The 24,360-nt window shown below is 39.7% G+C and overlaps 1 protein-coding gene across 1 annotated transcript in view; it reads left to right on the forward strand.

The window, feature by feature from the left end:
* LOC148999619 (beta-amylase 8-like) overlaps positions 1–24,360 on the forward strand; it is a 40,346-nt gene that overhangs the window by 4,240 nt on the left and 11,746 nt on the right. The window contains 3 exon segments of the mRNA XM_089140867.1: positions 9,371–9,565; positions 16,132–16,296; positions 17,948–18,208. Of these exon segments, the coding sequence (XP_088996993.1) occupies positions 9,371–9,565; positions 16,132–16,296; positions 17,948–18,208 (621 nt within the window).

Genomic DNA, 24,360 nt, shown 5'->3' on the forward strand with positions numbered 1-24,360 from the left:
CTGTGAAATAGCTCAAATTACATCATCATAGTTGTCAAGGAGACCAGACAACTCGAGGCTTTGGAGGAGCACCATGGGTCTGCAGTATGTGTAATATATTATTGAAAACTAAACGATATCAATGCAATATGATATAATAAGCATGGGATATAATATAGATATATGCAGAAAAAGCAAAGCAATAGCTATAACTCAAATTAAATTCACTTAGCGTAAAAAAACTAATACAGTATAAGACGTGCTATCACAAATGCCACAAGGCGACAAAATGATGCATAGTCATCCAAGGGGACATCTAGGCAGTTGCCATATTATTATTATTTGATAAGTGTCTGTTCCTTCTTTTTTTTTTTTTAAAATCAGAGGGGAAGTACATAGAAGGCATTCTCCTAGAACTCCTTAGTAACAGGGTTAGGAGAAACTAGACAAGGAGGGCTTTCTGTCCTAACCAGTGTCCCTAATAGGAAAATAAAGCCCAATTATATGTAATAGAACATCTATTTTCACATACTTTTTAATTATTTAGGGAACTGTGTAAGATACCACCCTACCTGCTGCTGACCCAGCTGAACCGCTGTCGTGTAATCTGCTGGTTGGTTCTGTTCTCCTTAGACATGCCTAAACTCCTCTTTTAGGATAGCTGTCGCATGCAGTATCCTCCCTTTTGTAGCTTGACACTTTGAAGGCCCTTAGATTGTCCCATTTAGAGTATCAACTGCTAGTTTGGAATCAGATGATGGAAACCTTCAAATTCCCTTCTCAATAAAAAATTAGATCTCTCAAAGTATGACTTTTAACTCCATTGCCAAGACCGAAAGCTATTCTCCTCAACCAGCATATGTCATGATTGGTTTGCCTGAATTATTCCTTAGTACCCCTCAATATGTAGCTCTTGAATTCATTAATGCTCCATCACAGTGCAAAGAGATCATATTTATAGGTGGTCTAAACTGGGAGTAGGCCTTGGGAATCCTATTTTACCAAGCTACTTGATTCCACTTCTCTGCTGTATAAACAGCTTGGGCTGTTATAGATTAGCACATTTCACCTGCACATCATCCACTATGGCTGCTATTAACTGCTCGTGTTCTGATTTGATCTTTGAGGATCTGATAATTTCTGTGTCTAAAGATGCACACAAAGTGCCAATTTTGCGATTACTTCTATTCTCTCCTTTGCCTCAACATGGTTCCTCACCCAAACCACAACTTCAGTTTTCCTTGTCATTGCCCTCTTTTCATGTGTCAACATTTTAAATATACCTCTCCATACCAAGGAACTAAAATTACAATGAAAGAAATGGTTTTTTACTTTCAATCCCTCGCAGCAATAAGTAGCACTTTGGTTGCATCATTATATTCTTTTCATCAAATTATCTTCAGTTGGAAAGGCGTCTCTGTGACTGTGACATCTCCAAGCTGTAAATGAGTGTGTAGGAATCTTGTCTGCAAACTGCACCACCTTCCACCAATCAAATTATCGGCAGGTGAACATTCTTGTGGAAGTCTCTCTTCAAACCACCATGTCTGCCTTAGTATGATCAACCGTCTCTAGAAGTGGCAGGTCTCTCCATACAGTCATGAGATCTGCTTATCTCCTTGTGCAGCTTCTCCATCTTCCACTAATGAGAAATTTGTTCCCCATCTCCCCACGCTGAGTCCTCACATCCAGCCTGATTATGTTCCCATCTTCTAAACAAAGCACCTTTAGTGTTCCAATTATATAGCCACATATTAGTATGCTTTCCATTGCCAATTACATGCTGTTTTAGAGGTTTTGCCTTATTCCTGTACTACAAAATCTTTCTCTAAACACAAGAGCAGTCAAAAATTGGTTTGACTGACCATATGGAATCTTGTTTAAGATATCTACTGTACACTCAATGGACCCAAATGCTCTGTCTTGATGCAATCCACCATAACTGCCTTAGGATGCCTGCCGTGTTGAAGTCTTCTATGTATAGAATCCTAAGCTTCCCTACTTTGACTTTCACCCGACATCCTATAATAGAAAATGCATCTTCCTTTCCAGAGAGGGTCCCTTCCATGGGGAGTTTGAGAAGATACCTGCTTCTTAATTACATTTCCTGGCAATCAAAAAATTCCGGACTAATAAATGTAGCACCATTGGAGCAGGAGCATTGAGGATAGCAGCTGCAACCTCCCAGTGTATGAGAGGATCCTGGCTTTCCACCCTTCAAGTAGCCTTCTCACATTGTCTAGGATAGCTCCACAATCTCCTCTTGATAATTTATCTAAAAACAAAGACACCAATATTCCTTACAGACCTGTTAATTCCAAAAGTTGCAGTTTGCTATTCGGGGGTCCTCTAAAATGGACTTAGCCCTATTGAGATGCAACACAGAGTAGGAAGCAAACTCATCTTAGACCCCTATACTAGCCATGATTGAATTGTAAGTCGCCTCCACAAAGATCAAGTCATGTGCATACGCCAAATATTATATACTTGCTGATTTTGCATTTGAGCAGCAACTTTATTTGGCCATCCACCTCCAAACGTCTCATTTTCCCTGAGAAGGCCTCCATCGCCGAAGTAAGTGGATATGGTGAGAGTTGATCCCCCTGTCTAATCCCTTTACCTTCTGCAACATAACCTTCCAAGCTATCATTTATTAGGATAGAGAATTAATGCATGCTTTCACCCATCCCACAAAACTTATTAGAGAATTGCATCCTCTGCATTACTTCTAACAGAAACTTCCTGCTTAGTGAAACATAAACCTTGTGCAAATCTTCCTTCAACACAGCTGAGGAGGAAGCTGTCTTCTGTTCCATCTCTCTCATAATATCATTGCACACTAGAATATTATCTACTTTTACCTCCCTTTGATGAATGCAGACTAGTTCTTAGTTACAAGGTCACCAACCACCCGTTTCATCCCATCAGTGAGGATCTTTGTGATAATCTTTTATATATCCACCAAATCTATCAGGGCCAGGAGATTTGGAGTCTTTCATTTCATTTTATCTCCTTTGAAATAGCTTATTCCAACCATATCTGTTGTTCCACCAACAAACCCCTCCCCCGTTATGTGGGACATATCGTGGGCAACTCCTTGCATCCTCTTCCACTGTTCCAACTTCCACAAATCTTAGAGAAATACTCGATGGCCTCCCTTTTTTTCCTTTGGATCCTCGATAGTAGCACCTTGCAAATTATTATATCCAGCATGTGGTTTCTATTCTGTCTACTATTAACTGACTTGTGGAAGAAAGCATTATTTCCATCTCCAAGTTGTAACCCACCACACTCTAGATTTTTCCCTAAGGAATTTTTCCTCTCATATGCAGTGCTGGCCACTTCATGCTTTTTGCTTCTCTTTTGCTACTTAAGAGGATGTCATCAACAAAAGTACTACTTAAGCTTGAATATGCTTCAGCTCCTTTTTTTGCTTCCTTAACTGCTTGATAAACATCACCAAGTTCATTGTTGTTCTACTATCGCATTTCACAACTGGGCAGCAAGCCCCAGTAGAAGATTCAGTCTATTATCAATCAGTTTACCCACCGTCTTTCAACCACTTCTGGATATCCAGCCTTGGCTGTTCAAGCTTGGAAAATTTAAATGGTTTAGGGCCTGAGTTGTAATCTACCAAGGTCTTCAAAACAATCGGATATGATCAAAATCATCAAATAACCCAGGTTCTAGAAACTCAGCCCAGACACCCTAAGTTTAGCCTGCCATTCATCATTCACTAGGATCCTATCCAGCTTAGAGAATACCTTACCACCTCCCCTCTGGTTATTAGACCAAGTGAATAATTCCCCTCTTCATTTCAAGTTTTATAATCCTGCATCAAAGTACAATGATTGAACTCTTCTGCAGCAGCTGGCTGGACAAAATCAGCCCCCTCTTTTCTCACTATGGTGCCGAACAACATTGAAATCTCCCATTATTGCCCAAGCTTCTTTGGTAGATCTCGCCACTCATTGCACTTCCATTCACAACCTTTGTGTTCCCTCCATGGAATTTTCTGCATAGATTATAGAGCAAACAAAACCAATTAAAGTCCCACCTCTCTCACCCTTAAATGGATAACCTCTGAACTTTTGTGCATTTCTTCCATGTTCAAGTCACCTGTTCCATCCTACACAGATTTGAGTTGGCACTTCGTAAGTCCCATTGTAGATAAACTTCCATCCTGGCTTATTTCTCTGAAATGCTTCTACTGCACTTTCAACTTTTATTTTTGTTCCTATGAGGCCAGCCAGCTTAATCTTCTTCTCAATCAGCATTCACTTAATGTAGATTGTTTCTCAGGGGCATTTAGACCCCTCATGTGTCAGCATAGACAACTCATTTAAAAGGTTTGGCATTCAATCCTTGTGGTTCATTCTCCCTCCATATTTTGACAGGAGGGATTAGGTCTCATGGTTCATGCATATCCATTCCTTTCTTCTTTCTCAAACACTGGGCATTTTCCTTTTTTGTACCTTTTGATACTGCTGTTTTATCCTTATTTGGCTGTGCAAATAAGGGCTTGAATCTAGTAGAAGCTAACTCAGCTAAGGCAAAAGAATTTCCCACGTGGAAATCTGGTGCAAAAAAACCTTTTCCCCCTTCATGATGTCCACCTAAATCAGGGTCACCTTGAGGCCTCTTTTTTTGAAATAAGTCACACTCCTTTTCCCCCCCTGGTGCCATGTGGATTCATCATAGACACGATTCCTCTGCCATCCAGCTGTTGGAATGGACCGACCACAACAGAGCTTAGGGTTTCTAGCTGGCCCTTCCTGACGTGAGTCATCCACATCAGAGTCCTGAGTTAAGTCACCCTCTTTGAAATGCAGCAGCTATCTAGAATCAGTCACGTCAAATCCATCTTTTGATACAACCCCTAAATTAGCTTGCGCAAGAAAAATCCTTATCCACTTGTGATTCATCTCAATTCCATTATTCCTTCTCTTTCTCCCACTAAACTCTCTCCCCTCCAGAGAGTCCTTTGCTGACTCAATTTCTACAGTAGCATTCTTCTTAACCCAAGAGGTCCCGTCCATGTTAACAACATAGCCTAAATGTGCCACAAAAATAGAGTCCTCCCCCTCTCCCCTAGTGGCAAGTTAGTAATTTCTGAGATTCTTCATTCAGTGCTGCCCCCCCCCAAAAAAAAAAAAAAAAAAAAAATCCTTGGACCACATCCCTACTTCTGGGGGGGGGGGGGGAGAAAGCATTTTGAATTACCAACGATCTCCCTCTCTCCTTGGTAATAGATCTCCTATGTCCATCTGTAGACTGGGCAACCCAAATTGTGGAATTCGAGTTCTTCTCCATAATTTCCCCCTTCTCTACTAACTCCTCCTGCCTCCCATAAGGACTGCAAAGGAGTTCTGCTTCGATTGGATCTTCCCCTTTTCCTGTGCAGTATACTCCCTTTATTGGTCAAACCTAAGTGTGATGCTGTCACATCACCTCCATTGACTCCTCACACTGCCTCTCCCCTGTTTCCTCCCTTAATTTCTAGGTACCATTGGTGGTATTTCGGTGACCGTTACTCTGACTGCCAAGTTCCTCAGCTGTTCCTCTCCCACTTGTTAGACATTTAGTAGTGGAATGCCCCAACACATGGCACAGAGTGCAACATGGATGTCTCCATTCATATTGAACCCTTTGATAAAATAGAACCCCTAGTTCGCCAAAGACTGAATTGATGTCAGCAACTTTTTTTGAGTTTCCACTTCTACGCACAATCGAGCATATAACATCCTTTTAATGGATTTATTCATTCTATCTGTCATTAAAGGCTTACCAACAACACTGGCTATGGTACTCAACCTAGGCGCAGACCACTGATGGGATGGGAGATTGGGGAATGAGATCCAAACTAGCACTGAGGACAACTCAATATGCTCCAACACCTCCTCTGGGCTTCAAGATCTTACAAATTACAATGGATGGCTTCTTTTGCAAAAACGTGGTCCTTCTCCTAATACCCTTTTACGATCTGCTTCAAAGCTGAATCAAAGATAAGTAACTCACTCTTTATCAAGTTGATAGAAATTAGAAACATTAGCAGATGGCTTCATTGCTTCAAAAGCATTTCTTTGCATGCAGAAGGCTAGGTCTTCCTCCAGTGAAGTGGCCCACCAGTGCACCCCCTAAATTTTCTCTCTTCTTACACTGCAGCAGCATTGCATATTGCACCTTTTGCTCCATCTCTACAGATGGGGGAACGGATTCCATCTTCAACCCCTCTGCTGATTCCCTAATATAGCTATCTGCAGGCAAAGCACTCCATGCCAGCCCTTGCTGGACTCTTTCCTTGTCCCCAACCTCCTTATTCACTTTCCCCGAGCACCCATCATTTGTTTCTCCAGCACTGCTATCCCCCCCCCCCCTCTGCTGGAGGAGCAGGGAGGGGAAAAACAGGCCCTCCTGCTGTCCACTCACAAACCAAAACCTCAGAACAGCAAAGTAAGGAACTCCAAACCATGTTTCAATCAATCAATCAATCTACCAATCGATCAAGCAAAGAAAGTTACCACAAGAAAACCTTCAATCGTGGAACCAAAGAGGCAAAGAGTTTACAGCAGCCAAGCTCTTTATCTACATGCAATTAAAAAAAAAAAATAGTTGCCTTGATTCATCAAAGAGCGCATTTTGTTGCGTCATCAATGGTATATATATAGACCAGTTTCAACCAGTTCTGATAGCACATGACATTTCTGCTTCATGCCTGGGATATCTGAGTTTCAACCGGGGTTGAAACTGGACTCAAAATTGAGATTAGAACCTTGGCCTCGTCCCCAATGAAGAAGGTGCTCTTCCATGTCTGACTTCAAACCTATTGCCCTCTGCCATCTTCCATATAAATTCATTGCAAAATTTTTGGCCTATAGGCTTAAGTTGGTTGTTGATTCCTTTGTCAATGATAATCAGTCGACTTTTATCCCTAGCTGTTGTAACTCTGACAACATCCTCCTTTGTCATGAGATTCTGAACGTTTTGTATTAAAAAAAAAAAGAATACCAACCAACCACCATCAAAATTGATATCCACAAAGCCTTTGATTTCCTAAGCTGGGGTTACATGATGGGATTTGATGATGGCAGGTTGGGGTTTCACGAGATCTTGGCCAAGATGGTGCATTCTTTCCCAGCTCAACTCAAGCCAACTTGATGGCTTATCTTAGCGGATTATAGGGTTCAGTTTGGGCTGGAAATTGGTACTTACCCTATTTTAAACCTTCTAAGCATAGTCATGGCCTTAGGTCTGTGAGAAAACTGTGTAGATGTAAGTTCAACTTGATGCTAACTTTGAAATTTATGCACTGAAGAAGTGAGCATGCAAACTTATAAAACGTTGAGTACACAACCATGAGTTGATATAAATGAACACATTAAGGTTTAAACTAAAAAAAAAAAAAAAGATTTCAGTATTGATGGGGGGAAAAATTTTGAATCCATAAGGTTGTAGCCCCTCTAATGTAGTCTATCATATATTACAACCATTTCCAAAACATTGATATTTTTTATAATATTTTAGTTTTAATTTCTTAAAAAATATATTTTTTTATTCAGAAAATTAAGAAAAAAAAATCATCTCCATGAAAGTGTGGATCAAGCTATGTTTAACATATATTTATCCACATCCAAAGAGAGAGCATAGAACGTAAAAAAATCCAGTCTAGGAAGGACAGTCACCGTGCTTTAGGATTTGCTTTAAAACCAGCTGGATCTTTGATATAGATGCTCTAAACAAGTTGTTGATGCAGGCTAGGAGGTGTTCCGACCAACATTCTGGTGAAAAATCTGGCAAAATGCACAAATCCAGCAAGAGGAAAGAAGGTGCCATGAGATTGTCAATCGAAACTTGGCATTCTTGTAACTAGGGGTCAACTGAAATCTCGATGGAACTGAGATCTTGACTCGACCCGGATCTCGACCGAGATTTTCAGCTTTCTTCATTTCGCTTCCCATCTTGTCTCAGTTTCTTGAAAAACTGAGATAGCTCGTGAGATCTGGTGGCTTTTGGAACCATGTTCTCCCAAAACTGAGATTTTTTTTGGGGACTCAAGTGGATAAAGACATCGTCATGCCAGTTTTAGAAGTTGATGTGGAAGTTAGCATCTAAAATATTTGTATAGAATAGGTTTATTCTTGACATTCTTTGTAAAGACTCTCTTTGGTTAGTTAATCTGCCCAATGATCCTTTTGGGTTTGGAGGACTACTTTGGAGCTTAGACCATTTCTCTGTGATAATAATGCTTCCGCTATTCTTTGCATGGACCGGTGGCGGCACATTCTTGAGATCCTGTAATCTCTTTCACTTGGATGGGGATAGATCTTACCTATAACTATAGTCTGTGTTATGTCGGGGTTGCTACAATTTCAGATTTCATTCAGGGAGATGCTTCCTGCCCTCTCTCCCTGCAACACCTCCCCCCCCCCCCTCCAAAAAAAAAGAAAAAAAAGGGGACATTATTTGGTCTGCCCTCCTGGGCATTTCTATGAGGAGCTGATCTGTTTTCCCTAGTGGTCTAATTCAGCTTCGCATCTGGCTGTTGACCTTGTAAAGACTAGTGGGTAAAACGGGTTCGGTTTCCTTTCATATCGCTTGCTACAAGCTTCACTATTTTCATAATCCCTGTATCTTGCCTTTTGATAATCTTCCTCCTCCATTGGAATATTCCTGTAGTTCCCTCCTCTATCCTCTTCTGGGATGCCTTAGAGGTATTTCAACCACCTTTTCTTAGCTATGCTTTTTCCTCCATGATTTTATCCTTGCTTCTACATCACTTTCCCCTTCCAGTGTTAGTGGATTTTGGTTGTCTTGACATGTACAGGCTCCCCTATTTGCAATTTTTGGAAAAGTCGTGTTTGGAGCTGCTATTCACCTTTGGAAATGGATCTTCAACTTTACATCTTTCCTGCTCATTTGTGACTCCATCTCGTTTGATATCAGAATTGTCTTGTGATCTATTTTAGACATATTGATTCTCCTGAAAATAGACAAATAGTAACCTCCTGGAATCCCTCCACTCCTGTGTCTGAAAAGTGCGATATTGATTTAGCTTTTGCCTTAGCTTGTATATTCTCTGCCTCTTTAGGCCCCCTTGTTCTCCTTGCTTTTGGTAATGCCATTGTTTTTTATTTCACTCCACCCAAAAAAAGGCATGTTCTCGAACTGAGAAGGCTTTGACCCCTATGCTACAGCTTGATAACCATGAGCATTATACAGGTCACTGTTGTGAATTTACTTAACATATATGTTGATCTGTATTGTATAATAAATACGTGTGCATGATGGTGGTTACCAGGGATTTAAAAATGTTACAAATGTATTTGCTTTGGTTCCTTTCTTGGGGCAAGTGGTTGAATGGGACTATGGATTCACTCTTTTAATTCTGCAGGTTGTTATGGCATTTCATGAATGTGAAGAAAATGTTTCTCCTGAAACGCTGATCTCCCTTCCCCAGTGGGTTTTGGAGATTGGAAAAGATGATCCGGATATCTTCTCAACCGATCGTGAAGGAAGGAGAAATACCCAGTGCTTGTCTTGGGGCATTGACAAAGAAAGAGTGTTGAAGGGAAGAACCGGTATTGAGGTTTGGTTGCAAATTTCCTAATATTGATGAAAGCCTTTTGTTTCCCTGCATGATGTAATATTTTTTACACTTTTTGAGTATGATAGTTTACGGTTGTTCCATGGATTTGGTATGGAGTTTCTGAATTTATTTTTACATACTGTTTTGCTTCAGGTAGTTTTTTCTTGTTCTAGCAGGGAAAGCATGTCATTTGTATCATAGTGCCTCATGAATAACAAATATAGCAGACTAAAGTGGAATGGTTACTATATGTAATATGGCAATTGAGGGAACCCTCCCTATAGCCCTAATATCTTTCATATTACAGATTAGGTGGGAACATGGTTTTCAAAGCGTCCACCTAGGTGGTAAGGCAGTTTTTTAACCGCCTTATTTTCTATCGTTTTGTTGACATGCAGTTTTTCAGCCGCTTTTTTGCCTGATCGCTACCGCTTTGTTGCCGTGTGCACCTTATTGCCACCTAGATGCTAAAGTGGTTGTTTTTTTTTTGATATTTTGTACATAATAATATTTTTTCTGTCAAATTTTATCCTACAAAACCATATACGAATTTAATAATTAGTCATTTCGGAATCGGGAATCAATGAATCATTAGATGGACAAGGCACTGATTTGGCATAACACTATCATAGAGGTAAATATAAATGTAAAATTACTACTTTTATTTTCATACTTACAATTTGATATAGTTCACAGTCATATGTTATGATGCTTGATGAGATGAACTTATGTTTGTGTTCTTTTTTGGATAATCTTTCATTATTATGATTTGAGATTTTTTTTTTGGGGGGGGGGGGGGTGAATATGATTCTTGAATGTTTGTTTAGCTTATAATACAAGTTTATCAGTTTAAAAGTAGTTGTATTAAAAAAATTTGACCCAGCTGCTTTGGTTGCCTTATTACCGCGTAGGTGCCGCTTTGTCACCTAATCGCCTAAGCGGAGCCCCAACCGCTTTGGTCTCCTTTGCCGCCTTGACAACCATGGGTGGGAACATGGTGGGAGATCTCGCTCTCGAGCGAGATCTCGCCACTCAGAAATACCGAGATCTCGACCGAGATGGCGAGATCTCGGTCGAGATATGCCGAAAATTGGCGGTAGTCTCGGAGCCCATCTCGGTGAGTTTTAGGGCCGGTGGGCTGAAACTTGGTATTTAGCCTATTTAAGGCCTTGAACACATTGGTGGCCTTAGATTTGTGAGAAAATAACCCTAACTATGTCTCCTACGTCGACCCTATGTGTAAAACCGAAATTCTGTGTAATGCAAAGTTAGAGTCTTAGAGAATAGAGATTATAGATATAGAGTTAGAGTCTTAGAGAGTTAGAGACAACATGTAATGTAATTATGTAAAGATATCAAGTAATTCAAGACTTCAAGTTAATGAGTTATCATTTATCAACCATCAAGTATCAAATACAAATATATAATAACATTACACATCAAGTATTCAAGAATCAAGTCAACAAGTGATCAAATCAAAGTTCAAACTTCAAACTATCAAAGATTCAAAGTAATAAATTGTTAAACACTTAAATGTCTTCAAAATTTTACAACCATAACTCCATAAGAATTAAGAAGATTACAACTTACAACTACAAGTTACAACTTACAACTTACAAGTTCAAGACTAAGAGTATCACTCAACATTCCGCATCAATTGATTCGAACGGTGGCCACATATGACTCCCAGTCAATTGATCAGAAGTATGTCACATATCGGTTTATATGATCATTATATGTTTGCATGTCGGAATCGGAGGAATAGCGATGCGGGATAACGCAATCGTGGGTGGGTGAAAGAGCCATTGTTGTTGTTGTTGTTCATATAGTTGTTGAGTATTGGGACGGCTTTCTAAACCACTCATTTAACAACCCACCTTCACCCCATAGCATACCCCGGGTGAAGGGTCTTGAGGAATAGTATGACCTCCATAAGAAGAATACCCCGGCGACCCGGCGTGATCCGATGGACCCCGAGAGGCCGCGTGTGAATCACCGATCTAGGCTCAGCTTCCCATGTTCAATCAAGATCATGCATGCTCGCATCATCAGGGCCCGCCCTGCTTGACCGCTCTTCCGACTCCTACTATAAGTCCGAGAGATAGGGGAAGCGTGGCTCACGTGTCGGATGACTCGGACGGGGAGGTGAGTCGGGTGACTCCCTTGGACGCGACTTCCACGAAACACGACCAGCGGCCCCAGACCGAACCGATGTCGATTTGGGCCACGGCCGCGGTAGAGTGGTATCATCGGCATCATCATCGAATCCCCACACTAGTTGTCACCCGGTGTTTGAAGTCGACCGGGTGGCTCCACAAATGGTACAGCGATCCTCGATGCGCACGCGGCCGACCCTCATCGGAAGATAGGTGCTCACCACGACATCCGGGCCCGACGGCGGCAATGGTAGGATCGGGCTGCCCTTCGGCCCATCCAGCATGGGCCATCTCGATCCCTAACCCATGATATATGACATCATCTTCCTCATCTTCTGCGGGGGCTCGTGGAATATATCGATCAACCAATCGGTTCACGATTGTGTCATCTATATTATCTTGTATGTGCCCTACTCTCAATCTTATGTTGTAATGCACATACACCAAGTTCTCGAGCCTCTTACTCCCCAAGCCGTACCTTACTATGGATGAGCGAAAAGGTGCTCCAGTTCTCTCGCAACCGGAGGATGAGCAAGTCGTGAGAGTACTTTAATTGCTATGGCCGAGATTTGGCGCACTAATTCCATATAGAAACCACCGATCAATGCATAACCAAAAATAAGAATGCATTAGGCAAACAAATCTTTATATTTATATAACTTATCGGTTATCATTTATAAAGTTATAGACTTATAGTCTATAGACTTATAGACTTAATGACTTATAGAGTAGTGAACTATTTACCAAGATCAGTTTTTTCCTAGTGCAACGCAGAAGGCTTTCCAAAACTCCGAGGCATCCCGAACTCCCGATCTGTACACCAATTCTTCAATTATTGTATTATACTATTATCATGTATATGCTTAATGGCTAATGCACTAATGCAAGAAGTTGAAGAAACAATTGAATAAGTTCTCACCTCTCCATTAATTGTCCCTTGCATGATGGGATTTGACACAAGCTTCTCCACCACCTCTTGCACCGTGATCATCAACTTTACATCAAGCCCCGGATCATTCTTGTAATGGTACTTTGGGTTGAGGTAGTAAGCTTGCATTGTGGAAATAAAAATTTGGTTAATGACTTAGTGATTTGGTTGTTTACTAACTACTTGTTTATAAATTATAAGTTATAAGTTATAACAAATAAAGAATTTAAATTAAAGTATACAACAAAAACTTAAAGACTTAAAAGTGACTCACCAGCCAAGTGCAAAGGATGCATCAAGTGCATCTCCCATCTATTATCGATGATCCTCTCGTAGGATTTGAAGGTGCTAGGGGCAGCAGCTCTAACCAACTCTTTCATTTCTTGGAGGGCAGCATATATGTGGGGCATTGTGGGCTTTTTCTCCAAATCCACCATCCTTAAAACAAACACAATAGGCTCTATAATGCCAGTGTCCTATTCAGCTGCCTCCAAAAGGAATCATCAGCGATGGTTTGTTGGGCTAATCGCATCGGATGGCTAGATCCACGCCAACCAAACCACTCCTCACTTGAAAACATGCTGCTGAAGACCCACCACTTTCTCGAAGCTTTTCGGAGCTACATAGTTGGTGGCGAATCTAGTCAATTGAGTCGACTAGATCACCCTTACGGTGGTTCCTCATCATCTTCAGCACATAACCATGGTTATAAATAAAATTACTTACCCTTCTAGCCCTCTCAACCACGATCTTGATTGACTTTCTTTTCCCCAAGTCCTTCAACATAAGATCAATCGAATGAGCAGCACATGGTGTCCAAAAGAGGTGGATCCGCTGCTCTTCTTCCTCATCAACATTTCACCAGCTTTTTTGAAGTTTGCACCATTATCCGTGACAATTTGGACAACATTCTTTGGCCCTACCTCAGTACCACCTCCCTAGAAGCTTGTAAAGGTAGTCGGCATCTTTGATCTTATCTCGAGGCATCCCGACTTGAGGAAGGATGTCTTTCCATTGCAGCTCACCATGAAATTAATGATGGGTGTCTAGTAGGACTAGTCCATCCATCAGCCATACGTAACACCATATGTACTCCATGTTCTTTTAATGATTCAATGTATCATCCACCCCGCTTTACCTTGGGTAAATATTTATTCATTACCCCAAGCGTTGGGCCAACCCTACACCGCCCTAGCAACTGCATTGATCATCCCGATAGTATGGTGTTTGGCTACATTGGGTGCAATGTTGTTATAGAGCATGAATTTGCGATTGATAACCAGCTCCTCCTCCCTACGCCTCTCACCTCCCAAACATATAGGGAATGCCTTGATAGATGTCTTGTTGGTTGAAGAGAGAGGGGTCTTGGTCAAATGTGGAATCATAAGTGTAGTCTCCCCTCCTCCTCGGTCCCCCGCCAAAACTATGTCTAGGTGGCATGGATGCCCGACCCCAACCACACCGCTCCCCTTGTTTGTCATATTGCCTCACACTATCGGCATGTAAGGACCGCCTGCAGCTTCCATTGCAGCCTCATCTGTCTCCATTCGGCTCGTGACTCAACACCCAAACCCCTTCCTCCTTCATCATCCTGATTCTTCATCAACATCAAGACTAGGTCTAGATAGCACTATATCCTCAAATCCTGCTGTCCATCTCTTCCTTGCCCTCCCTTAAAGTTGCTGCAATTGTTTTTGGACTTCATAAGGAACCCCGGGACACTTGGCAACATCTTTATAACCACCAGCCAAATGTTGCAATCGGTGAACCACTAGAATTCAAAGTCTTGAGGCAATACTTGCATCGGGATTCTTCGTCAATCGGTGGATCCCCATGTGCCAAGCAATGTCCCGAGTCCCACTACCGGGCGCCACTCCCACTAGTTGCCATTTAAGATTCAAATGTACAGCACCGAAAGTCAAATACATACATGAATCATGAATTTCCCAAATAATCATTAGAATAATTTTAGGTACATAAAAACATGTAAAAACAATTTATAAAACAACAAAACACACACTTTGTTCTAAGATAACATATATACACTGCTCAAACAAACATGTTAGTATTTTTAAAATAAACTACATAATATGAGCATCATTTTAAAAAAAACAGATAAATTTTTAATAACATATTATTTTTATAATTATGTTATGTAAAAATAATTTATAAAACAACAAAACACACACTTTGTTCTAAGATAACATATATACAATGCTCAATAAGACATGTTTGTATTTTTAAAATAAACTACATAATATAAGCATCATTTAAAAAAAAACAGATAATTTTTTAATAAAATATTATTTTTCATAATTATTTAAATAAAAAAAATACAGCAAGCATGATAATCAAAATATTAATACATGAGATTGTAGCCCTCTAAATGTAGTTTAACATAAATAATAATCACATTCATATCATAAGTATTTATTTATAATCTTTAATTTTAATTTTAGATAATTTATTTTTAAATACGAAAATTCAAAAAAAAAAAAATAACAGAAAATTAAACCATGAAAGTGTAGATCTAAGCTTGAACATCAACATATATTTATATCACACCATACAATCATTGTAGAACCTTGTATTTGAAAAAATCAAATTGGGGGAAAATCTACACTGAAGATCCTTAAATATGCTTAATCACTACAAATATGCTCAATTGTTGTGTAGATGAGTGATGATGTTGCTATGTTGAATCCCCAAAAACGGCCAAACCGCCAAAAAGAAGCGGCCAAAAGGGCCAGCAGAAGAGGAGAGAGAGGCGAGAGAGCCTCTCGAGCGAGAAGGCTAAAAGCCCCTAAAGTGTGGAAAACCCCGTGGCGAGATTCGCGAGATATTGGCGAGATCTGGAATCTCGCAGATCTCGCCAGAGATCTCGTCTCGCCTTTCTAAAAAGGCGAGATATCTCGAGAGATCTCCCACCATGGGTGGGAATCAATATTATAGAATAAAATTAAGGCATCTCATTGTGTAGGTTATTAGAAGAATAAACTGTAAAACAAGTATGGAAATCTGAAACATTCAGAGAGATAATTATTGTGTGCTCAATATTAGTGGGAAGGAGAAAGTATCCGTAAAATCTGCTGTTACATCACTATAACCCCTTAAACCTTGATAATAATTGACATAATAAATAACCTTATAATGTGCTTAGTTTTTTAATAGAGAGAACAAACCTAAACTGTAGGATCGATAGCTATAACATACTACCAAGTACAAACTACTTGCTCTGTTTCAGGTCTTTCGACATACTGATCTGCCAGTTGATTCTTTGAGATCTGTACTTCTTCCAGAGAGATTTCATTTATATGTTTGCTTCTTGTTGAGGCTCTTTATATTTAAGTAAAATAGGTGGTCTCCTATGGCTAATATAGTACCATTGGTCATACTGTGAGCTTCCAGGCTCTTATGAGTGATCTGGAAATATCTCCATGTCCTATTAAGTTCATAAGTGACTGGCTTTCGATTATTTGTAGGTGTATTACGATTTCATGAGAAGGTTCAGGACAGAGTTTGATGACTTTTTTGCTGAGGGCCTTATTTCTGCTGTTGAGATTGGGCTTGGAGCTTCTGGGGAGCTGAAATATCCTTCGTTCCCAGAAAGGATGGGATGGAGTTATCCTGGTATTGGTGAGTTTCAGGTATCTATTTATCTTATCTCTGCATTTTATATGTTTTATTTCTTTCATTTGGTGTAATGTTGAGTAGCTAAAAATGTCAACTGTACGAGATCAGTTACCGTTCACTTAATGTAGTTAAATTTAGAGTGTGTGAAAGTAGCATGGTATAGTTCTCAAGTTATTTGAGAATTTTTTTACCACTCACTGCTATATGTACGGTGCTCTTTTTCTGATAAGAGATAATGCGTGTTTCTTGAATCCAAAGGCATTCTGTGCTACTTAAGTTTTTCACATATGATTCTGAGGTTCTTTTAATAGGTTTTCTGACAAAATCTTCATATAAAAATTATCTGATGGTATTCAATTGTCTGCATGACGAGAATGGAAAGACTTCGTAAATATGTGTTTGCGTGTATGACTTTAACCTGGAAAGATGATGCCATAGAAACCACTGGACCTGGGAAGGAGAAAGATGATGTATTGGATACAGGATCCCTTTAATAGGCTGGACCAACATCCGGGTGAGATAGGCTGCAAAAGTAGATATTGACATATTGTATCTTCTGTGCCTTGTGATTTTATGCTGGTCTCTATAAAGAATGAGGAGGATAAAAGAGAGAGAAGAGAAAGGAGATGGCCATAACCTTGAGAATCACAACCTTGTGTTGAGACTCCCACTTTATTCAATCCCCCATTTCAATGATTCGACCTAAAATTTCAGTCTATCAGACTCCGGTGGGTTGAGTTATTTTATCTTAAGTAGGTGGGGTTGCAGATGCTTGCCCTTATTGAGGGGTTGGAGAGAACGTGTCTCATAATTACTTACGTAGGTGGGCTTCCAGCTGGTTGCCTTCATCGAGAGGTATGAGATAGTGTCACATACTTTAGTTGGTGGGCTTGCAGCTGGTTGCCTTTTATTTAATTTTTTTTTTTATTTTGTTCCCCATTCTTGTTTTAGTTTCCACAAATATCCTCTGTTAGCATTTTTGTTTCCACTTGGGCCCATAAACCTTTTCTCTTCATTAAGAACTTCCATTTAATCACAAAATTGCTGTTACTTTTAATTAGAGCCGTTTAGCATCTTATTGGTTCCATAACTACCTCTAATCAATGTTTCAGAAACCTTAGGTTGCATCAGAAGCATTGAAGGTAATTGCTCATTTTTGGCATTAAATGTCACACTGTAAGCTACCAAAAGAAGGGTGGGGGTGTGCGTCATCGTTCTGTAACCTATGGAAGACTCATTATTCAAATCATGATCTACATCCATAAAATAATAATATATGATCATATCTCAATCAGCTTTACCAAGAATGTGTATTACATTACCTCCACAAGAGGACTTAAGACTGCTCTATGAATCTGATATATATGCATCACCTATGGAATGCAATGCACATTACTACTCCATTGAGAATCTGAGATGCATGTAGGTTCCAAATGGAAGGCCAAGTCAAACTAAACCACAAAATCAGATTACAAATATAACCTCAAAACCAATAGTAAATACTAATATCGATTTGACGTCATATACGTGTGTGTCTAATACACAATAGTCTTTGAACTGTGACATAAACAGAGGTTTGAATTGATATCCTTTAAATTTTTCATAAAATTTTGAAATTCTGACAGACTGAAAATGCTTCCAATGATATTTGATAAATTTATGCAGTGTTATGATAAGTATTTGCAGCAAAGTTTACAAAAAGCAGCAAAATTGCGTGGGCAGTCATTTTGGGCTAGGGGCCCTGATAATGCTGGTCAATATAATTCTAGGCCACATGAAACTGGGTTCTTCTGTGATCGAGGTGATTATGATAGCTATTATGGACGCTTTTTCCTCCACTGGTATGCACAGACTCTGGTAGACCATGCAGATAATGTACTATCTCTTGCAACCCTTGCATTTGAGGAGACACAGATAGTTGTGAAGGTTGGTTATTATATACTTTTATCAACTACTTTAAATTGAAAGATTGACTCTATATTCTGTCAGCTATTGGTTCATTTACTTTTACCCTTGTTATGTATTTACCCAGATGTTTCTTCCCTGTAGATAATATGCATGTGCTGTTATTGAGTGTGATGGCAATAGAACTGTTGCCTTTTGACTGATTGGCTGCATATGGTCCATCTAAGCATCTTTGGATGACTTGTTATCAGTCCTCATTCAATCATTTGAACTTCTTATGTCCTTTCCTGAACTCATGATAGCCGGTGTCTGCAAGTTTCAACCAAACCATGCAAGTTTGACCAGAATTTGACCAAAATTTGATTGAAACTTGCATGGTTTGGTTGTCCATTATGGTGGTCAATTGGCCATATTTGACCAGAAACTTTGGGATAACGCTAATTTAGCTTCTCGAGATATAGAGACTTGGGAGACTTCTAAATTAAACATCACACAGAAAGTTGCAGTTTGGTTCTGTTCCCTAGATTATTTAACATAATTTAGTTAAAAAAAAAAAACAATTTAATGAAAGCAACTAAAATAAAATGAAGCAAAACCATTTGTGTTACTCAAAGCCTGCTTTACAAGCAATTAACTTTTAGCGTACAACCAAGTTACCAAAGTACAATCACCTCTGCTTAGTTATTTCTTAATCTTTGTGATGCAGAACTGAAGACATACATAAGAAAGAAAAGCCTAATGGATCTGGCCCATCAAAGGCCCTAGGATATGGCCCAACTCAGCCATGGCTTTCATGAGCTAGGACTGTATTAGTGGGTTAAAGTCAGCCCACATGTTATGATCTTCATGGGCTAGACCTAAGCCCAAGTCTAGTCCTTGAAATTTTCATCAAAGTAAGTAACAGGGGCTATAGTTTAAAAATAAGGAACTCTTGTTAAAAGGGATTTTCCTTTGTTAAGAGTTAGGTAATGGCCGAGTCATTAATAAGTGAGTGTTAGCTAATGGTTGGATGGTATACTAAATATTTGTCTTATAGAATGGCTATATAAATGGACTAATATAAGAGAGTGGAACTCACTCCATTTGAAATCAAGTTGCTTTGTTAGCCTTTCTTCTTTATGGAGAAACCTTGTATTTGATCAAGGTAGGTTGGTGGCCAATCCAATCTAATCCACCTTGCTATATAATTCACTCAGTTCTCCATCTAGCAGGATGCCCATTAAGCTGTAAATCTTCTATTTCAGTTGCTATCCTTTCCTTGAAGTACAAATCTGTCCCTATTGTTCTAATCTTAACTTAAAGTTATTATTGTGATATGACTCTAAATTTCTGCTTTGATTCAAATTTGATCTTCATTTTATCCTTAACCTATCAAATTTGAAACTCATTCCCTGGGAAAAGATCTTGTTTGGCTTCTATTTTGATGATTCAAATACAATGCTACACTATTTGGTGTCGAGCCATGACAAGGGAGTGCAAATCTGGAGCATCCGGTCCAAATTGATCGTATGGCAGCAATGATGGAGATGTTTTAGCAACTGAGCAACCAGATCACTACGAACCAAAAGCAAGTGGAATAGAGGCTCTCAACAATGGAGGCTAGAGTTGCAACCTCCACTCATGCCACACATTCTCCACTTGGTGAAGAATCCCAACCAGCTCGCTTTGTAGCCAATTTTCCAATTTGAAGCAATATAGGGAGAGGGCCCCAAAGGATTCCAATTGTGCAACCAACCTTCAAGGAGCACTTACAGAGTTATTTCACTAGAGGACAACCTATATTCAATAGGCATGTTGGTGACTCCCAAAAGTTATGCTTAAACTTAAGGAATACTTGGGTAAGCATGATCCTCAAGTGTTTTATGATTGGTTGGCAGCGTTGGATAACTATTTCGACTGGTATGAACTATTGGAGGCACGAAAGATGGGACTCGCAAGTATCAAGCTAGTTGGAGTTGTATGTGAATGGTGGAGAACTCGTGAATATGAATTAGAGGATCATGGTAGAGCTCCTAATCATGGTAGAAGTTCTCGCTCTCGAGTGAGATCTCACCACCTTGAAAAAGAGAGATCTTGACCATCTCGGTGAGATCTCGGTCGAGATATACAACTTTTTGGCGTCAACTCGGTGGCCCATCTCGGTGGGTTTTAGGGTCCCAATTGAGTTGAAACTTGGTATTTAGCTTATTTAAGGCCTTTTGAACACGTTGGTGGCCTTGGATTTGTTAGAAACAATCCTATGTATGATTTCTAAGTCTACCCATAGTGTGAAACCGAAATGTAGTAGGATTAGGGAATGCAATGTTATACAACATGTAATATAGAACCTTTAAGGCATATAAATGAAAAGCAAGTATATCAAATGCATCAACTAACTTAAATGTTATTAAAATTCCATCCATATGAGTATCAAAATCTTAATTTTCAAGAATAAAATAATTATACAACCATTAGAAGTTCTATATAAGTCATTAAATCATAAATTCATAAGACAAGTAAAGAATGATTGATCTTCCTTGTTGTAGATGTGTTAAGAGTAGTTGCAAGTGGAAATTCAGCCAAAATCCACTAAAAAAGGTGAAAATTGAGAGTTCCAGCGAGATATGGCTAGATATGGCGAGATATGGCGAGATATGGCGAGATCTCGAGCGAGATATCCCAACTCGCTGCTCTCGCCATCCATCTCGTCTCGTCAAGCTGAAAAAACGAGATATCTCACGAGATCTCCCACCATGCTCCTAATACGTGGGAGGAGACGAAGGAAGCAGTGAGAGAAAAGTACTTGTCATTCACTCTCCGATTGCGACTACAACAAGACTAGTTAAATTCTCTTCGTCAAGGGAACTTTTCAATTGCAGAGTATTTAGAGCAATTCGACTCCCTCTCTTCTTATATAGGAATTAGGAGAAATAGATTCAGATCTTGTCATGTTTCAGATTGGGTTTACGGCCTTAAAATTAATCGGGCCATTGGCGTTGTGGATGTGGAAAATGTTAGGGATTGCTTTGAGTAAGCCCTATGTGTGGAAGAGTTATTGGCATCCAATAACAAGAGATTTGGATACCAAGCGGGGGAGGCTAGCATAAATTTTCCAGCGCCAAAACCTACTGCAACAACCCCTCCTTGACCCACAGTACCTACTCGACAAGATAAGGGCAAGGCTTCTTTGATGAGTTGCAACCAAGCATAGTGTTTCCACTATCAAGAGGCTGGACATAATGCTAAGTATTGTCCACACCATCAAAAGATGAATGTTGTGGCTGAAGTTGAAAGTACAATGGAGGAAGAAGATCTTGATCTATTTCCATACCCACTTGATTAAGTTGTGACTATGGTAGAGCTGCATATGATGAGGATTTTGCTGACAATGGTGATGTTTATAGCATTCATATAGTAAGCCGCATCTTGGTGGCTAAAACCAAAGGAGAGGATTGGTGGCGCAATTGTATCTTCTACAGCTGTATGAAGTCCAGAGATTTCATTGCTTTGGTGGTAGTTGACAATGGGAGCTACGTCAACATTAGTTCCAACACCTTTTTGAAGAAGGCCAACTTAAAGGTGGAAAAGCACCCTCAACCATATGGGGTGTTCGTGCTGAATGAAAATACTTTGGAGGTAAGAAAATGCTGAATGAAAATACTTTTGAGGTAAATCAATGTCGTTTCTTACCAATGAAGCTACACTAATATGAGGAAGACTTATGGTGTGATTTAATCCCTATGCATCTGACTGATGTTCTGTTTGGTCGACTGCGGATGTACAACAATGATATTATGGTTAGAGGAATGAAAAATCAGTGTTTTCAAGTTTAAAGGGCTTCCACACTTTCCTCCATCTAGTCAACATCCCAATTGAAATGCGTCAATGGAGGTCCTTGAGGACCAACCAGATGGGCATGAATTGAGCGCCAATGGTGTTGCCCACTCCACAAAAGAAGTTATTGCTTGTTCCTCACAAGGAGTTCATCCACCCTAGCCATGATACAGGGCTGTTATTGGCTCTTATTACAAGGGAAGTTACCCCTCAACCTGAGGTTCCCTTCACTTATTGAAGAGTTACTTTCTGATTTTTTTTTTTATGTGGTTCCTAATGAGTTGCTAGATGAGCTACCTCCTATACGCGATATTCAATATGCTATGAATTTTGTACGGTTTGGTATTACCAAACATACCGGCTTTTCGCCTTAACCATAGAGCACAATGAACTCAAACGATAGGTGGATGAGTTGCTACGAAGGATTCGTTCAAGAAAGCTTAAGTCTATGTGTTGTGCTAGCATTACTCACTCCAAAATGGCTCATGGCGTACCTAGGTGCACAACAAAGCAATCAACAAGATTACAATCAAGTATAGGTTCCTTGTACCATGGCTTAATGATATGTTAGACATGCTATTAGGGGCTAAGATCTTCTCTAAATTGGACCTCAGGAGTGGTTACCATTAGATTCTTATTTGGCCAGGAGATGAATGGAAAATTTCCTTCAAGAGCAATGATGTATTTGGTTGGAAAGTCATGCCTTTTGGTCTGATGAATGCACCTAGCACCTCTATGAGGGTTATGACATAGTTACTTTGCTCTTTTATTGGTTGATTTTTGGTTGTATACTTTGATGATATATTGATCAATAGCAAGCATCCAAATGATCATGTAGATCCTACGGCAAGTCTTGAGAGTGCTTCGCATTGAGAAGCCACAATCAATCTCAAGAAATGCTCCTTTATGTTGCCCAAGGTCATGTTTCTTGGTTTTATTGTCTCATCATAGGGGGTTGAAACTAATCCAGAGAAGATGAAGAGCATAACTAATTGGCCTACCCCAAAGACAATCATTATAGTTCGTAGTTTTCATGGACTTCCATCGTTTTACAGGAGATTCATTCAGAACTTTAATGCAGTCATGGCACCTGTTACCGAATGTTTAAAGTAGGGCAAGGGCAAGTTCAAATGGACAGCAACGGCAACCAAGGCCTTTCATATTATTAAACAAAAGATGATAGGGGCTCTAATACTTCACCTACCAGATTTTGACTGTATATTTGAGGTAGCAACTGATGCTTCACATATTGGTTTGGGAGGCACCCTATCACTTTCTATAGCCAGAAGCTCAATGATGCAAAATGACACTACTCGACATATGATTTGGAGCTTTATGCTATTGTCCAAGTGTTGCGCCATTGGAGACATTCTTTCATTGGCAAATAGTTCATTCTCCATACTGATCATGAGGCTTCACAGAAGTTGATTAGCAATAGGCACGCCAAATGGGTTGCTTATCTACAAGAGTTTGTGTTCTCAACAATGTACAAGGCTGGAAATGAGAATACAATGGCTGATGCATTGAGCCAAAAAGTACCTACTGTTAACACATTCTGATCACATACAATTACCATTGATAAGATACGTGATGAGTATGCATTTGATGACATTTTCAGCATGCCATATAAGGAGTTATAGTAGGGTGGGGCGGGCAGCATCATAAATACTCACTTCACGATGGCTATCTATTCATGGGAACTTGATTGTGTGTTCCAAATTCTTCCTGACATCACATCATACGAGAGTTGCATGGCGGAGATTTGGGAGGTCATGTCGGCAAGGATAAGACAATCATACATGTTACAATTGTTATTATTGGCCTCATATTTCAAAAGATGTTGATCATGTAATCAAGAGATGCCGGGTTTGTTAGCTAGTCAAGGTAACCAAACAAAATATAGGTATGTACTCATCATTACCAGTTCCTCATGCACCCTGGATTGATATTAGTATGGATTTCATACTTGTGCTACTCTCAACAAAAGAGGTATACGACTCCATCATGGTTGTAGTTGTCCGATTCTCAAAGATGGCTCACTTTATACCATGTCGCAAGATCTTTGATGCATCTCACACTGCAAAGATATTTTTCAAGGAGGTTGTCCAATTACATGGGCTACCATGTCTCAGATCATGACGTGAAGTTCATAAACTACTTTTGGAAGATGTGGCTGAAACCTAACACAAAGTTACAGCTCATCCGCATTCCATCCATAAACTAATGGGCATACAGAGTTGGTGAATCGAAGCTTGAGAAACTTATTAAGGTGCTTGTTTGTGATTATGAGAAGACATGGTCGTCTGTACTTAATATAGCTGAGATTCTTACGATAGCTCAGTTAATCGTATGACAGGTCG

The sequence above is a fragment of the Hakea prostrata genome, chromosome 11 (assembly GCF_041222555.1).
Source record: "Hakea prostrata isolate BN-2017 chromosome 11, UWA_Hpros_2, whole genome shotgun sequence".
NCBI classification, from domain to species: domain Eukaryota; kingdom Viridiplantae; phylum Streptophyta; class Magnoliopsida; order Proteales; family Proteaceae; genus Hakea; species Hakea prostrata.